General features: G+C 40.9%; 1 protein-coding gene across 1 annotated transcript in view; it reads right to left on the bottom strand.

Moving 5' to 3' along the window:
* HSPA4 (heat shock protein family A (Hsp70) member 4) overlaps positions 1–17,771 on the bottom strand; it is a 37,430-nt gene extending 19,659 nt beyond the window's left edge. Inside the window, exons 1-7 of the mRNA XM_030571925.1 lie at positions 17,263–17,771; positions 10,181–10,238; positions 7,301–7,441; positions 5,893–6,015; positions 5,257–5,356; positions 4,505–4,638; positions 612–856 (exon numbers count right to left, since the gene is read on the bottom strand). Coding sequence (XP_030427785.1) covers positions 612–856; positions 4,505–4,638; positions 5,257–5,356; positions 5,893–6,015; positions 7,301–7,441; positions 10,181–10,238; positions 17,263–17,369 — 908 coding nt within the window. The 5' untranslated portion in view covers positions 17,370–17,771. The remainder of the gene's footprint in view (positions 1–611; positions 857–4,504; positions 4,639–5,256; positions 5,357–5,892; positions 6,016–7,300; positions 7,442–10,180; positions 10,239–17,262) is intronic.
* Between the last annotated feature and the right edge of the window lie 240 nt (positions 17,772–18,011).

Raw genomic sequence — 18,011 nt, 5'->3', positions numbered from 1 at the left:
TCATTTCCCTTCTCCTGCTCATTGTCTAAACTACTGCTATTTGTAAGATATGCTGCTATGTACCAGTTTGTTGTTCCTTAAGTGAGAGCCTCAGTTTCCTATTACCTGTTAAATGCCAACCTGAAATCCTTCTTTTAATAGTTTCAGTGATCTAGAAAGTGCCACGTTAACAGTTTAGTAATTCAAATTGTCAAATCCCCTAGTGATCACATGTACAACATACAAAGAGTCAATGTATATTTCTCCCATATGGCTCCAGAAATTTTTGTGAATGTTACTCTGGAGGTATTATCTGTACTAGTTCTAATACTAGAACACAGGTGAACATGGCACCTGTAAGGGCAAGATGATGGTTCAATCCTAATTCCCATTCACACTTTGACCTATGGTCAGACTGACAACTGGTTTTTGATTTGGACACTAGTAACTTAAACTGCCTGCTTTAATTCACACAGGCTACTACAGAGTCATTGTTCAGTACTCTGATAATAACTCAAGTTAGAACCAGTGACGTAAATATACTATAGATGATCAAAACATTTGTATTTACCTATTTTTGCAGTTTTTAAAATCAATCAATTCAGTCTTTATGCTAAGTAATCTGAAGATACCTGTTCATAGTTCCAGAAACATCAATATCATTCATGAAGCATTCTATGTTCATTGGGAGATCAGAGGCATTAGCACTCATCAGCTTCTTCAGTTTCTCACACTCCTGAAACAGTCTCAGCAATGGACGAATCTTTGATTTGATGTCTAATTTATATTTTTTCCCAAATTCTTCACAAAAATAGTTAACTAACATTTCATCAAACTTCCTGCCACCAAGTGTGGTGTCAAATGCTGTAGCAAGAACCTAAAAACAAGACAAGGAGTAAAATATTTCAGTAAGAAAATGGTTCTATTTACTGATTACTCACTAAAACTTGATAGTAACCAATACATGTTAAGCAATTTCTTTGTCTGAACACTCAAAGTACTGGAATAAGCTATTCTATGTTTGACATCATAATCCTGTCTAAGAGAACAAAACCTGGCTGCTCCAATACAGATCTTCTGCTATGGCAAAGAGAATCTGATATAATGCTCAGCTTTAGTCCCCTACTGCCACCATGGGTAGGTAAATGCTTTGTGCTGTAGCAGCGTGGTAACAGCTTTCTGCTACTAGTAGAAAAAAAGGAACGAATTATTAACCTTTTATTTGCCTCCTCAATGCCTCCACTTGGTTCATTCCCTGCCAGCAATAAAGTGTCAGTCCCATGCCATGCTGGCACATTTCACTTCACCAGGACTGCTGGCAGAAGTAGTTATTTCACTCTGATACTCCTACTTGTGCCACTGTAAAAGTGCCTTGTGTAGGGGCAGCACGGGTGCAATCTTGACAGAGCTGGTCTTTTCCCTGGGCTAGCATTGTAGAGATAGTTTTAAGATTAGATGATGCTTCTAGTCACCAAGTCCATAGCTTGTCAAGGATAGTATGTCATACACTTTATCTGTCTACACCAGTTACAGGTGACATGGATTACACAATACACCAAAATGGAACAGAGCAAGAAAACTGTGTAATGTTTTGTCTGTCCCAGACTATTTTTCAGCAGCTGAACTGAAGACGACATTACTCACATTGTGCAGTAACTGTGGTTCTTTCAAGATGTGTTTCTCTATGGGGCTCCACTCTAAGTGTATTCATGTCTCTGCAACTCAGATTGGAGATTTTAGGTAGCAGTGTCCGTTCGGTCTGCATGTGTGCTCTCCCCATCTCATGCTCTGCCTCACTGCTATATAGTGCTGTGCAGACAGACCACCCTCAGTTCCTTCTCTATCGCATAGCTCATTGATAAGAGCTCCAAAACAGAGGGGAGGAACGCAAATAGTGGAGCACCCATAGGGGGATACATCTTGAAGAACCAGTTACTGCACAAGGTGAATAACCTCTTCTTCTTAAAGTAGTGTCCCTATGTGTGCGTCACTCTAGGTGACTACAGCAGTACCCCAATGGAGTGGTGGGGCTTCAGAGCAGAGGCCAATATTGAAGACAGTACAGCCGAGCCAAATACAGCAGCAAATGCTTAGTTACGGGTGACTGCAAAGTGTTCAGCAAATGTACGAGCAGATGCCCAAGTCACTGCTCTTCATATTTCTGTGATAGGAACGTTATTGAGAAAGGCTGTGGAAGTGGAGACAGATCTTGCAGAGTGAGTTTGCGCTCCAGAAGGAGAATAAAGGTCCTGTGTGCAATAGCAGTAGATAATACAGTCTGATATCCCTCTAAAAATTCTTTGTTTAGAGACAGGAGACCTCTTAGATCTGTTGTTGATTAATATCATTTTTAGCCAAATAAATCCAGTCTTTTCCAGTCCTTGTCATATAGTGTCATTTTAGCAAGGTGCTGTCTGCCACATTTGTTAACAGTGTTGATAGATAGGGAATTTGAGGGGTGAGAAAATGAAATGTCCATGTCTTTAGAGGGCACAACTATTTTTTTGTCCTCCCATTTGCACGTAAGGGGTATTTCGTGACTAGTGCCTGCCATATAGTTTTCATCGGACTGAGCAGGGCCTCATGGATAGGGGACACAATTCTATCTGAGAACGACCTCAGTTCTATCAGAGCTTGAGACAGAGAGCACATGTGCAGGCTGAATAGACACTGTTACCTAAAATCTCCAATCTGAGGCACAGGAGTAGAGCACCCATAGCTTAGTTCACTTCAAATTGCTAGGGCCTGCAGGAGTTCCAAGCCTTTATACAGATACAGTCCTGAGCTCTGGCGCGCACACACACACACACACACAATCAATCAATCTCCCCAAAAATTAAAAGGCAACTACATGTCATATACATTAATATGGTGATACTGGAGATTACAGTAGCAATTATGTGGTTCACCTGCCTTAAATTGTCATAACCTTGGTTCTGCATACCACCTGGCACCCATCTATTTCTAGACACCTGGTCTCGTGCTAGCACTAGGGTAGCCAGGACTCTCACTGCTACAGGAAGACTTTTCAGTTAAGGATACCAATACAAGAAACATAGGTGCAGAGAGTGGCATGATTTTGTCCTCTTCAAGTGTTACCAAGAAAGTTTCAAACTGTAGCAGTAGTGTTAGAAAGGTTGGAGTCATATCCCAGTTTAATGTATAATGGCTAAAAGGGTACTCCCTGTATGTCCACACCTGGCTAAAAATAAACTAATTTGTTTTCTTCATGTTTAACTCCTGCAGATAAGTGCTCATTCATGCATCTGTTAATTCACATCTTTAAGATGATAACTCCCTTCTCTACTGCCTCTCCAATTTGTCTGAATTCCAGACAGTTTTGAAATGCATGTACTACTTGCACAAGCACATAACACCCCAATCTCAAAAGGCCTCATCTATCATTACTAGGAAATGGCTTCTGAGATTAGTTCCTTCACTCCCACATCTAAACTCATTCTGCTCTTAGAACCACATTCTAAGATTGATCTTTTCCCATTGCATCATTTTACCTCCATCTCACTGATTTCTCAATCCCTTTTTCAGAATATGCTGAATTCACAATTCCACACCACTTACAAGTGCTGTTATCCCATTCTGCACACCAGTACATTTTGAAGGAGAGAGGTGAAGAGTTGTTAATATGTACCATTTCTATTGTGTCAGTGTGTTAACTTCATATAAAGTTTCCATACAATTAATTTGTTCTTGGACCCATCAGAGCACATTGTAGCCTTCTGGTTCAGAACATTTAAACTAGCATTCCGTAAGACTTTAGCCTATTTTTCAGTTCTCTTGAGGCACTACTCTCCTAACTATCTGAGCACTCATAACACATTTACTTGTTCCTTCAACTAAAGCAGCAATATAGAATTATTGGATTTCATAATATGTTTTTGGCTATAATGCTAACATTACAGAAGATTTTTATCTCAGAAAAAAGAAATGTTAATACCCAATAGAAACAAGTGTTAAGGTAATTGTGCTTCAAAGTAAGACCCAATCTACTCACCTGCTCAAGTTGAGAAAATTCTAAGAAATTTAATTAACTGTTGACACGTCACACCTATCACATTTCCTACAGTGCTCACATCACAGGTTTCAAGGTCAACAGGAAGCATTATGGTCATTTAGTCACACTTCATAACAATAAATTAATTCAGTAATTCCTGCTTTAAGACATGAATTTGTGGTTGAATTAGAGCACCTTTTTTAAAAAGATATCCCATCTCCTAAGTTGTACTATTATTATAGAGAAGTTAGTTGAATTTATTTTTTATTCTCATGCTATACCAAAAAGTGACTGAAGAAAACATGTTTGTTTCAACAAGTGTAGCAATGAAAACTTAAGCAGATGGTCTTCCTAGTTCTCTAACACAGAACAAAGTTGAACCTTTGGAAAGTATAAATTGCATTGCCTGCATACAATGCCATATTAAGGCAGGCAAACAAGCCTATTCTAGTCCATAAATGTAATGGTGAATGTTTATACAGGTAATTAAAATGGATGCATAAGATTGTTTACTTTCAGTTTTCCTTTGTTGAATGCGCATACTGAAACTTGATATGCAGAATGTCCCATATCAACAAAAACAACGTTTCTTGGCTTCTCTTCTAGGGCAGGCAGGTCTTGTTTATAGATTCCATATGCAAGAGCAACTAGAAAAAAAGAGAAGTCAATATAATAAACAAAATGGCAGTCATTCAACTCCATTTTTGGTGTTGCTTTCCTAAACAGTATTTGTTAAAGAATGACTATACTGTCAAGATTTAATGCTACTTTTCAAAGTTATAAAAAGTTTGCATCTGGTTAAATAATGGACCAGATACAAAAGCCATGGCATGGAAGACTAACTACAAAAACAGTTAGTTCCTCTTATGTCTTGCATTTATTTCTTGGATGTCTATTTCTAAGCATCTTTGAAGAAGAAAGTCTTGGGCTGTATTACCATAGAAATAACTTAGATTCTAGAAACCTTGGAGAGCAACCAAAGGCAGATTAGGGCAGTGGTTGGCAACTTCTCAGAATTGGTGTGCCAAGTCTTCATTTATTCACTCTAATTTAAGGTTGTGAGTGCCAGCAATACATTTTAATATTTGTAGAAGGTCTTTCTGAAAGTCTACAATATATACCTAAACTATTGTTGTATAGTTTTAGTATATGTAAAGTAAATAAGGTTTTTAAAATGTTTAAGAAGCTTCATTTAAAAATGCAGAGCCCCCTGGAAAGAAGTTTTATAATTTCAATCCTATATACATTTTAAAGAGTAAGATTACCTGAAGTAGTTTCATTTATTAGTCGCAAGCAGTTGAGGCCAGCAATCTGTGTAGCATCCACCACAGATCTCCTCTCTGCATCTGTATAGAAACAAGGAACCTGCAAGAAATGCACAGCAGTGAGATACATATTTAGAAGGGCGGTCCTCAACAAATCATCAGAAAAATATTGTTCAGAGAGTTGGTACTAAGCCAACCCGCCCCCCTTTATTATTTTAAAGTATTTCCTGCAAGTTTAAGATTTTTATTTCAAATGTTGCAAGCAAGGAAAAGTGAGTAGCTACATGGGGAAGAGAATGGTTGGATTTAATTGCTTACATAATTTTCTCATGCCTTTCCACTTGAATTCACCTTTAGTGAAAACTGAGGAAAATCAGCTACAAATAATATTATTCTATTGATTAAACCTATAAGATATATTTTACCATGTTAGCGTGATAAGCTAAACATTAGCTTTCAGGGAGAGAGTTGAGCAAAAAAAGGCACAAGGTTTACTGAAAACAAGCAGGGGCACTGGTTTATGTGAACCTTGTTTATAAATTGCAATACAACTCCATTACCACCATAATTCTTCAATTCATGCAGATACACTACGTAGCCAAGTTACTGTAACCAAGTTTACCATCACCTACTTACAGAAACAACACAGTCAACTACAGGCTTCTTAAGGGCATTCTCAGCCGTTTCTTTTAGTTTGGTGAGGAGCATTCCTGTCACCTGCTCAATGGTGAAGTTTCGTTGTTCTTCCATATACATAACCTTTAGTGAAAAGCTTGTATAAGTATGGTAAATAACAAGAAACAACATGCTCAAGTGATATTAAGGAGTTGACCTAAGCCTGCAAAAACATTTTTTTTAAGTGGTCCTTAAAACCAAGCCTAGGGCCTGCAGCATACTTGTATAATTGCCCCCACTTCACTGCCTAAGCCATGTAGGGAAGGCACCAAAGGATAAGATGACAGTTTCTCATTTTGTTCATATTTACATTTGAGAATTCAAGAGATTTTGAGAGGCAAGTTGAAAAGAACATACACCTCTACCCCAATAAAACACTGTCCTTGGGAGCCAAAAAAATCTTACCGCGTTATAGGTGAAACAGTGTTATATCAAATTCGCTTTGAACCGCTAGAGTGTGCAGCCCCTTGCCACCCCCCCAAGCACTGCTTTACCATGTTATATCCAAATTCGTGTTATATCAGGTCGCAGTGTATATACAAGCTCAAGTTTCCTGGATTCCAAATGTAAGAATGTATGCAGTTGACTCTTTACTGGGCCTTTAATAACAGCCTGTTCCATCAGATACCACTAGACTATTTTTAAGTTAAGGAAATTCTTCCCATTGTTGAACAGGTTTTGCAACTAAAACAAATATATTTATTGAAATTTGGTCTGAAATATTTTGCTTTGCTCCTCCAGCCTTGCACTATATCTGAAGCATTAGTACTGAATACTACTGTGGTATTTTCTTCATCTCCCAAACTCACTATGGAGTGCAAAAGACTTCACACAGCAAAGAGGTTTTTTAATTTAAAACAGACCTTGATAAACAATGGCATTCTAATAACTGAATTCAAATCCTGGATTAGCTAAATCACAAGTGAAAAGGAATCTGAGTCTTAATCCTTACTTGTGCACATCAGCGACCACTGTTTGTTACAATTGTGAATGTCTAATCAAGATGCTCAGGACTCAAAAGGGTATTACTATATATTCAGGCCTGAGTCATATGAAAAAGTTCGCATAGATCCTTCCCACACTACATACAATTCTAGTCAATTAAGTTCTCTAGCATTCTGTAATCATTTAGTCTATTTCACAAAGCAGTTCTAAGCCTCCTTCACAAAATATGAAGATTTTACTCGCTTGAATTTTAGTCTACGTTACAGATCTCCCTACACTTATTAATCCAGCAATAATGATTTTTCTAACGGAAAGTGCATTTGCAAAGATAGAGGCCTCAGTGCAAAAGGGTACAAAGCTAAACAGACATATGAATTGTCACTGAGTTTCCTCTATGGTTTTCTTCCAGGTATGTCTGACTCACCTTGATGCCAGCTGAGCCTGTTGGCAGCTGGACAAGTTCATATGCCAGGTTATCTTTTTCAGCTTGGACAAAGGGATCTGAGAATGCACGGCCATGAAATCTTTTAAAGCCTTGTACAGTATTCTTTGCATTTGAAATAACCTAAAGGGAGAAAGATACATTAGTCTGAGATGGTTGGGGAGCTTCTGAATTTAAGAGAAAATAAGCCAATAGCAAGTTTGTTTATACTTTTCTTGCCAAATCAAAATTTGTAATTAAATCTGTATTTTCCAACAATATAAGGTGTCTACTAAAATACGCAAACCCAAAATCCTATCTCTTCCCCTTCCATCTCTCACAAGATTCTTGAGGGAATTTGTTTAGATTTTTTTAAATTCTATTTTAAAACCTTGAGCAAACATTTATGAAAATCCACATAAACACAGTTCACTTTTAAAAGGTGTTCTGCAAATAGCTGTAAAATTCCATCTTTAGCAGTATACCTCTCTTCACTGGATTCCTCTTTCCCCTACCTTTCTCCTCACTTTGACCACCTTCCCCAGCTTGCCACCAGCTAAGCTAGGAAGGACATTGAGCACATTAAATGTCACTTCCAGGTCCACCATCTTGTCCTGCTCTGGCCAGCCAACTCCATGCGACATTCCTGCATGATACTACTACCTACTTTGGAGCCTTCCTACCCAAAAAACGTCAAGTGTTGTCACGAACCTACTTAAAATCCAAATGGGGACTTAAAAGGACAGTCAACTTGAAGTAGTGAAAACTGTCTATATACTCTCGTTGTAAGCAACGCCTCTGATTAATGTAAACCAAGGATTAGAAGGAAAACACCTGCTTTAAATTTCTTTATATTGTGTATGACAGCACTTTATGCTTAGTCATTTTTATGAATACTAAGATTTCCATTACATTTACCTGATTCTTTCACTTTCAACAAGGGAGGGGAAAACACAAGGGAAAGCTAAGGGCTTGTCTACACTTAAAATGCTACAAGCAGCACAGCTTCACTGCGGCAGCTGCACCACTGTAGCACTTGAGTGTAGAGTCACTCACTACCTATGCTCACTACCATTAGCATAAATAATCAACCTCCCCCAGAGACAGTAGCTAGGTCAACAGAAGAATTCTTCTGTCGACCTAATGCTGCCTACACAGGGACTTAGACTGACTTAACTACACCACTCAGGGGTATGGATTTTTCACACCCCTGACCAGCGTAGTTAAACTGATTAATTTTCTACTGTAGACCAGGCCTTGGCCAAAAATTGGTCTGGGTGCTCAAGGGCATGTGTAGGATCAGATGTTTTCTTTACTTTTTTTTTTTTAATATATGTAACTTGATCTTAAATTGACTGTCCCTTTAAAAAGCAACTTGCTCCCAGAATTTCCAAAAATCCAGTTATTACAGTTCAAACTGCATATGAACTGTATCCCTCCACCAATGTGTATCTCTAGGCCGTGAACAGCTTAGTGCAACATCAGACTAAGCACACATGGGGAGTAACTCTGCATTTGACAAGATGTTTACATTTAGCTCTAGCAAAGAAAGAAAACACACTGAACATGTGGGGGGGTCACAATTACAGTATGCTTGCTGTATATGTTCAAGCATCTCAGGGATTCTGGAAATTATTTCCTAATATCTAAAGGTATTTGTTCTTGAAAAAAGTTGACCGTGTTTGAAGAGTCACTTTCTGCAGGTGACTAACAAAAGATCCGGCATGAAATATCTTTTATGAAAATAAAAATTGGTGACAATCTGACCGGTAGATAGGAAGGGTCATAAGTCAGCTAAGTCTTGCCTTACTCCCTGATTAAGATTTACATAACCACTCTACTTGGCTATATAAAAAACTATTAGCAGACAATTATTTAGGTTGTAAAGTCAGGCACTCAGAAGTTAATGACATTTATAGTTGCATGGGCAACCATACATCTGCCCCTTTTGCCTCCAGCCTGTGCAATGAATGAGGCAAGGATCCTGTGGAAAGAACAGTTCACAATCTTTTAATTAAAGCCTATCCTAATGCATATGCACAAGAGGGATGAACTAATGTTTCATGAGAAAATGGTATTTACTTTGAGTGCTTGATTATGCAATCCAAACAACATTAACAAGTTGTTTAGTATGCAATTTCTCAGGTTTCTTAAAAAAGGAAAATTCTATTATGCACAACAACAAATTTAAAAGTTTATTAGAGAATGTTTAAATAAAAATGATACAAAGAGTTCAAAGCGTCAGTTGTTGGTCATTGGGGGCAACATACAGAGTATAGGGGGACACTGGTATGTGGGAATTGGTTAGCACATAACATATACAGTCTGCAAGGTCGCCCAATGTGGGGTGTATGGTGGGTGGGATCAAGAAGCAGTAAGGAAGCAGTGAGGGTACATCGCTCATACAGTGGGTTACACGCAGTCATGGGTATAAGTAAGCGGGCCGGGTAATGGGGACAGGATGACCCTCGCATGGTGGAATCTAGTTCGGTGGCTTTAGGGCTTAGGGGATATGGTTCGGTAGGGGGGATTTATTAGGCCTCCTCCCCCCGTGGGTGCATAGAGCCACGCCGGCTCACTCTTGGTATTGGCGGTGGCCGGTGATGTGCTCTATGTAAATGTCCCTTAGTACGCTCTTATGTAACCCTTAAGTCCCACTCCAGAACAATGAAATAATACATTAGAGTAACAAACTGAACAGCTTAATAAAGCTCAAATGCTTCTTAAGACATTTATTTAAGATTTAATTTAGAAGCAAATATCTACTTCAACATGGATATTTGTAGTCTCTCCATAAGTGAAAATAACTTATTTTTTTAAAACTACTTTGTTAGTAGTTTCTCTTTGGCCTATAAGCAGTTCTTGAACACACAAAATCCTTACTTGGCTTTTAGCTGCAGCTCCAATTGAACGATTCTTGGGTCCAAAGGCTATACATGACCTATAATGAGAAGAAACAACTAATTCAAATTTAGAAATAAACTACTATATTTCTAACAAGCAGCCACTGAGTGATTTAAAAAAAATGTATTTAAAGATTAAGACTATTACTAGATAAAACTGTCAGTTGTATAGAACAAGATTACTGTCATAACATTCAATTTTAAAATTGCCTTTTTCCCCCAAGCTCTTCCCACTGTTAACCACTAATAGTCAATACATTAAAATGTAGGACCTACTCTGTCATTATGGCTCTAGGATAATATCTGAAAAGCATAACACTCATTATGAAGTAGTTTTCTAACTAACAGTAAACTTATGAGCAGTGAAACCTATTAACAGTCAAAGGAGCAAAGAGTCCTGTGGCACCTTACAGACATATTGGAGCATGAGCTTTCGTGGGTGAATACCCACTTCGGATGCGTGCCCGCAGGTTCAACCAATCACAGCTCCCAGTGGCTGCAGTTCACTGCTCCAGGGCAATGGGAGCTGCAGGAAACTTTGCAGGCTGAGGAACATATTGGCCTGGAGCTGTGAACTGTGGCCACTGTGAGCTACGATCAGCGGAACCTGCAGATGCGGCAGGTAAACAAACTGGCCAGGCCCGCCAGGGGCTTTCCCTGAACAAGCAGCGGCCCTAGTTTGAGAACCACTGCTCTAGGCCAAGCTATTTACAATGTTGCTTGCTAATAAAGGGATTATTTCAACCAGTTTTTTGCTACTAACAACCATATTTTAACAGGCATAATTATTACATTGATCCCAATGCAGCAGACAAGAAAGTTGCTCTATAGAACTGGTTGCTCCATGGGAAATGAAAGAAACAGGGCTTCTGGAATATCCTGCTATGTTGAATTAGTTTAACATATTGAATAAACAGACACCACCAGCATGGAAATTTGTCATGGCATGATAGTGCACCAACAATGGCTATAAAACAATCAACACGATCTAGTTAACAAATTAAAGCTAGTCATGCACTTATAGGAGTACACTGTAATGAACTTGAGGACATATTTAGAGACATGTCTTGTGCTTAATAACATGATTCAAAGGCTTGGCCAATAAAAAGCTACCAAGTTCTGTTTCATGGAAACATTAAGGCAATAATAATAGTAATACTATGGACTTGACTACACCACAAAGTTAGGTCAGCTTAACGGCATAGCACAGGGCTGTGAAAAATTTCATGCACTGTGTGATGTAAGTAAGCCAACGTAAGCCCCAGTGTAGACACTGCTAGGTCAATGGAAGAATTCTTCTGTCAGCCTAGCTATGAAAGGTGGATTTATTACAGCAATGGAAAAGTCCCTTTAAATCACTGTAGTAAGTGTCTACAGCGGTGCAGCTTCAGTGCTGCAGCTACGCCACTGTAACATTTTTAGTGTAGACATAAGTATATATCTTGAGGCGTCAGGCTAAACGCTTCATAAGAATCCAGATTTATTAATTCAATTTGGCCCTTCAGAAAAAATTAATATAGAAGCATTAATTGAAGGTTCTACTTCTCTCCTATGCGCATAGAACATATTTAGCTAGTTAACTACAAAATTCATGACTAATTCTGAATTCACAGGAACATCACTAGGTTTGGTTTAGTTATTAATGTAGTGCTTCTACAGAATTCCAGATTAACAGTTCTGAGACTAGAATCCTCTCTCTATCCACAGAGGAGTGCCACATAGGCAGCAGCAGTAAAGGATTTCCTACACTGCCTCATATTTGTTCTATTAAGATCCCAATAGGGCTCAAATTTTTTTTAATTGTGTTATGTAAGATTATCTTTAAAAGACCTTATTTATATTTGGCTTTAGTTAACATTTATGTTCTAAACCGCTGCCTCATATATGTTTTGCAAATTTCAAAAAAAATCTGCAGAAGCGCTAAGGAAGAAGTTTATCAGGGATTTCTGTCTCTTGATGGTAGAAGAGGAATGTTGGGAAGCTTTCCAATAATTTAGTTTTGTATTTGGAACCTGTGTGGCCCATACTGGCATCACTGGTCAGATCTTAGTATTTTCTGTATATTTTAAGACACTAGGACAGGGGTTCTCAAACTGGAGGTCGGGACCCCTCAAGGGGTCACAAAGTTATTACATAGGGGAGTCACGAGCTGTCAGCCTCCACCCCAAACCCCGTTTTGCCTCCAGCATTTATAATGGTATTAAATATACAAAGAAGTGTTTTTAATGTATAAGGGGGTCACACTCAGAGGCTGGCTGCGTGCAAAGGGTCACCAGTTCAAAAGTCTGAGAATCCCTGCACTAGGAGCTATTTCCCCTTCCCTCTGGCTGACGGAATGCAGACCTCAGTCAGAGGTATACATCAGATATATCAAAGCTCAAGCTATACACTTTGTTTTCTTAAGCAACAGAGAGACACTTAAGTTATAATTTCAAAGAACATTATAGGGTAAGCACACAAATTGGTGAAAATGTAGTTTAATAAACACCCGTACATTTTAAATAGAAGCAGATGTAATCACAAAGACAGACATAGGAAGCCTAGTGAAATCTTGTTAAGATTGGCTTTCAGAAAAGTTAAAACTCTGAACTATCATATTAATGAGTTTGAACAAAGTAACATGGGGGTGCTGCTCATATATCACTTTAGTCTGCACACTTTGGATTACACTTATCCTTTGTCTCCATGTACTACCTTGGAAAATGCATGCATCCCATCTGTCGTACAAGACAGCAGCCCAGTCAACACAGAAATTGCACTTATTTTGCTAAATCAATTTCTTAATCTGTTTAATTAAATCAGCACATCTTCCTTGTGTGGACATTCAAACTGGCTTAAAGGTGCCTTAGTTTAGTTCGATACTTAATCAATATAAATTTATATCTGCTACTCAAACCATTTAAAGAGTGCCCATAACAAGCTGCACTGACTTAACTAAATCAGTTTAGAAAGATTTAGGCCTGGTCTACATTTAAAATGTAGGCCAACCTAGTTGTCACTCGGGGGTGAAAAATCAGCCCTCCGAGCAACATAGCTATTGCCAACCTAATCCACAGCATAGACACAGTTAGGTCAATAGAGGAATGATTCCATCAACATAACTACTATCATTCAGGGAGGTGGTGTTCCTCTGCCACTGGAAAAACCCCTTCGGTCAGCGTAGGTTGTGTCTATGCTATGGGATTATGCTAGCAAAGCGATGGCACCAAGCAATGCTGGTATAGTTCCCAGAGTACAGACATGGCCTTTGATAAAATGGTGCAATTTCCGCATATAGCTCAGCCCCAAGGTTCTGTTTGATGGCAATTTTAATTTTCACAATTCAGCATTCATTTTCTCCAGGTAATTTGTTTTGTTCAAGTTCATTTTTGTGTCATAATATAAGAACTTCAAGAAATATCCCTTTTAGATTTCTCCATCTCAGTTACAACTGAAGTGAGCAATCTCAACACAAAAACATTAGAGCCAGTGATTGTTCAGAGGGTTTGTGCACAATAGGTCTAGTCAACATGTAAGCAAACACCAAAGGGGCAGGGGAAGGCATATGGGGGACTCCATATATTCAAAGTTGAATGAACACTGAGCAAATATGCTTAGGGTCAAGTTCTGCCTTGGGATGACAATCTGTAGATCCCACCAAACTTAATAAGAACCTAGCAAGCATGGATCCAAGGGTAGAATTCAAACACACAACTCATTCTCTTTAAACTATTGTACAAACTCAGCTGTGATCAGTTGTGCAAAGTGATTTTGCTAAGGTTACAATATTTCAATATATACTAGTTAAAGCAAGTCACACATCCTGACCCTGTCTTAAGTTTAAAATCTTGTTATGTAAACCAGAATCAACCACATTATTTTACTCTGCCTCCACACTGGTTTCCTCCCCTAGCCCAGAAAGTGTCGGATCTGTGGAACCAGGTAGTATCAAGTAAATCATAGAGGAAGTTAAAGCCTCACTTTGAGCTAATTTTAGATTACATATTGGGCCCAAAAGTGACTAATGATTTTGGATGCCTCATTTTTCTGAGTACACAAATTGTGACACCTTTAAAAAGTCTAATTAAAAGAAAGTGCTAAGCATCCAATTCTCTGAGAGCCAGGCCCTCTTCTCTCTCTCAAGCAGGGCATTAAGTAATTTTATCTTTGGACATTTGTGTTTCAGCCTTTGGTTGAAGTGTATTTAAATTTTGTTTCCAGGATTTATTTTAAATGCATTTAGTCAGAGGGAGGGATAGTTCAGTGGTTTGAGCATTGGCCTGCTAAACCCAGGGTTCTATCCTTGAGGGGGCCATTCAGGGATCTGGGGCAAAAATCTGTTTGGGGATTGGTCCTGCTTTGAGCAGGGGGTTGGACTAGACCTCCTGAGGTCCCTTCCAACCCTGATATTCTAATATTCTAGTGTTATTAAAATGACATGGGAATTGTATGTAGACATTCCATGATAATTAGCATTTTACTCAGAGATGCTGGAGAACCTTTTTAAGTTTTTAATCCTCTAGTACAAATCCAGCATGGGTTTATTTTTGAACATCTACTAGCTGTTGTGGCAAAACTGCAGTTCACATTTTGAAATGGAAAGACTCACACCCACTTTAGTGTTTCAAAACTAAAAAGCAGTAATTTCCTGAAACCTGGGAAATATTTCTGAAATTAACCAACATCTTGTATCTGTTATTCTCTAATTTCAGTAGACATTGGTTTTCAAGACTGTTTAAATACATGTTTAAGAAACAAGTCTTGACAGTAGTACTTTGTATAGAACTAGTAAAGGTATAATGAATGAACATATTAGTCATATAGCTTCTCCATTTCTTCCTTAAAGGCAGCCAGAGTTATGGCATTACTTACAAAGAAGCAAGGTGAGGCCATACTGCTGGCCATCTATCACTGTTGCCAAGGCAAGATGAGAGACAACTGAGAAATGGAGTTACTAATGAATTTTTACCTTGCCTAAGTAGTTTGTTGTCAAACACTATCAGTTCCTACCACACTGTGTTCAAGTGAATGGACATTTTACTCTGAAACATCACACTATTATACACTGGAACATCATTCTACAAGTCAGCCCTCAAAAAAAACACCTTATGAAGAAGACCTGAGAGTTAGGGACCCCCAAGTTCTAATTTCAGCTGTACTACTGACAATAGGTCACTTTACCTCAGTTTAACTTCTCTTGCTATTTTATTCAGTGAGTTATTTATGATCAGAAAAGAAGCCATCTTCCTCTACATTGGTACAGCATGAAGCTCACTATTAGCATTGTTGAGGACACAGTTACAGAGATGGCTCACAACAAGCTTAAAACAGTTCAGTCTTAAAGTATAGAAGACTCTAGCTGTATTTCAACTGACATTTTTGTTTCTAAAATAAAAGCATGTGTGGCCCTTTGCAGTCATTATGAAAAGGTCCCTGCCCCAATACTCCTGGGGAAATTCTGCACCAAAAAATTAAGATTTTTGCATATTTTATTTATCAAAACAATTAAATCACACCAGTTTCAATTATTTTGGTAATTTCAAAATACTTGTTAGCTAGTACATCTAACAATACAGACAAAGAGAAATTCCCTCAAGTAAAGTGTTAAAGAAACCCCTACAACAACCCAGTTCTTGTTTCTCTGTTATGATTTTGTTGGATGCCTCAGTCTGGGTATGTCACAGGTGCCAACTAGGTATTTCTTGGAGGAAAACTGCCCCTCCAGTCTTGGTCAATTCTCTTTTTTTCACTCTTCCCTGTAAGGTTACCATAATTCAAGCTCCCAAACAGAGGACACTGCCAGGGGACAGGGAGTTGGATGAATGTACAGTTGATGGGGTTGTGTACTGGGAGAAGCTATTTGGAGGCCCAGACGCTCACAAACTACTCCCCACCAGAGCCCAGCTGCAGGGCACCTCCCAGCCCAGATGCCTGCACCTCTCTGTCTCCAGAACCCAGCCACAGGCTCCACTCAGCTTCATTACTGTGCCACCATGGGATGTGGTGTGACCCCACCCCACCTCACCCTTTGAGAGAGCCAGCATAGCTAGGTTTCCTGGGCCCACCTCTGGTCCCGGGTGCGTGAGGATCAGGCCCAGCAACCAGACTGCACAGAGACTCAGGACCTCCATCCGCACCAGGCTGGGCACTCCCTCATTGGTGGGGGCCACAGCCCACCTTCTGTGTTCAGGGTATATTGGGAATCACAGCCCATCTGCACCTCTAACATAGGTATACTTAAGTGGGGAGCCAGACTGCGTGGTCCAGTGACCTCTGGCAGCAGCCAGTCACTCCGCAGTGGCAATTCTGCTGGGAAAAGTGAAATTCTGCACAGAAAATTAATTCTGCACAAATTCTGAATTGTGCAGTTGCACAGAATTCCCTGGGGGAGTACCCCTAAGAGCAGACAGACAAAACATTCATACCATATAAAGGTGGAGCATGGAGGACAGCTTGAAGCATATAAGCACAGTGACAAATTAGCATTTTTTGCAGAGTTTCAGTTCCATTTTATTTATAGGTCATAAATATGAACCAAATAAGCTTGCACAAGCTTCCTACTTGAAAACGTTTGATTTTTTTTCAAGATACATTTCCCTCTTCCCCACCTTCTCACTTCAGTGGAGGTGGCCAGGGCTGGAGACCCCTAGTCCCTTTCCCAGAAAGGCATGTCCCAAGCCGGGCTCGCAGAGCTGCACTGTGGCTCGCCCGCACAGCTCCCATCCACGCTACAAGATGGGAACAGCGTTTAACCCGCGCTGGTACCCAGAGGGGAGTGCCCCGGCCTGCAGCGAGGTCTCCCTGTGGTACAAAGATGCGGCCGGGGTGTGTAAGGAGAGGGCACTGCTCAGCCCACACCCGCTTCCCATGCGCAGCACCAGGATTGCGTGAGGCTTTTGCACGCTCCGGGGATTCACCCCCAAGTCACCAGCGTCCCCCCACCAAGGGAGGGGGAGAGAGAAGAGCCAGAGCCGTTTTTCACCAGGCCCCACGCACAGGCCTAACAGGGGCCGGCCAGGACCCGGCAGGTCCCCGGCGCGCCTCCCCCTCTTCCGGTCGCTACACTCCCTCCCCCTTACTCACGGGGTGCTGCGGTCGCTGTACTCGTTGGCCACGGTCTCGATGCCCCCCGCCCGGGCCACGGCTACATAGCAGCTCTGGAAGCCCAGATCGATGCCCACCACCGACATGCTGCGGCCGGAGATGGGCTGAGGAGGGATCCGGGAGACAAGCCGAGGGTGCCGGGCAAAGACCGAGCGGCTGAGGAGCTCGGGGAGGGTGGCTGAAGCGTCTGGCTCGGTCCCGTCCGGCGCCTGCGCCTCACTAGTGCGGACGCAGCCGACTCAGTCCGTTTAAATGAGCAGCGGCTCCTGCAGCCTCCACTCGGGGGAGGGGGAGAGATCTCGAAAGATCCCGTCCTGTCGGAGGAGGAGGGGAGCGTGGAGGTGCAGAGAAAGCCTCTCGCGAGATTCCCTCGGGGCGCTCGCTCGCTCTCTTTCCCCGCCCCCACTGTCAGGATACGGGCGAGAGCGACCGTTGGGATGTCCTGAGGGGCTCTACACCAAACAGCGGGTAGGCATGCTCAGAGAATATCTCCCCCCCATCAGCTGCATCAGGGAGGGGCAGCTGACTCGCCTTCTGCACGGCTCCTCCCCCTTTTCTCGTCCTCACCTCCAACCTCCCCTTTCGCTTCTCCCTCCCGGCCCCCCCGTGAGTCGGGCACTGTGCCCTTCCCTCAGCGGGCTGCCAGCCTCCCCGCCTGTAACGTCACCTTCCCGCTCTGCCCCGCCCCGCCCCCGGGGGCTGGTTCCTTCACAGAGCCCTGGCCTCAC

Source organism: Gopherus evgoodei, chromosome 8 (assembly GCF_007399415.2).
Source record: "Gopherus evgoodei ecotype Sinaloan lineage chromosome 8, rGopEvg1_v1.p, whole genome shotgun sequence".
In the NCBI taxonomy this organism is placed as follows: Eukaryota; Metazoa; Chordata; order Testudines; family Testudinidae; genus Gopherus; species Gopherus evgoodei.
This window is presented reverse-complemented; position numbering and strand designations above follow the sequence as displayed.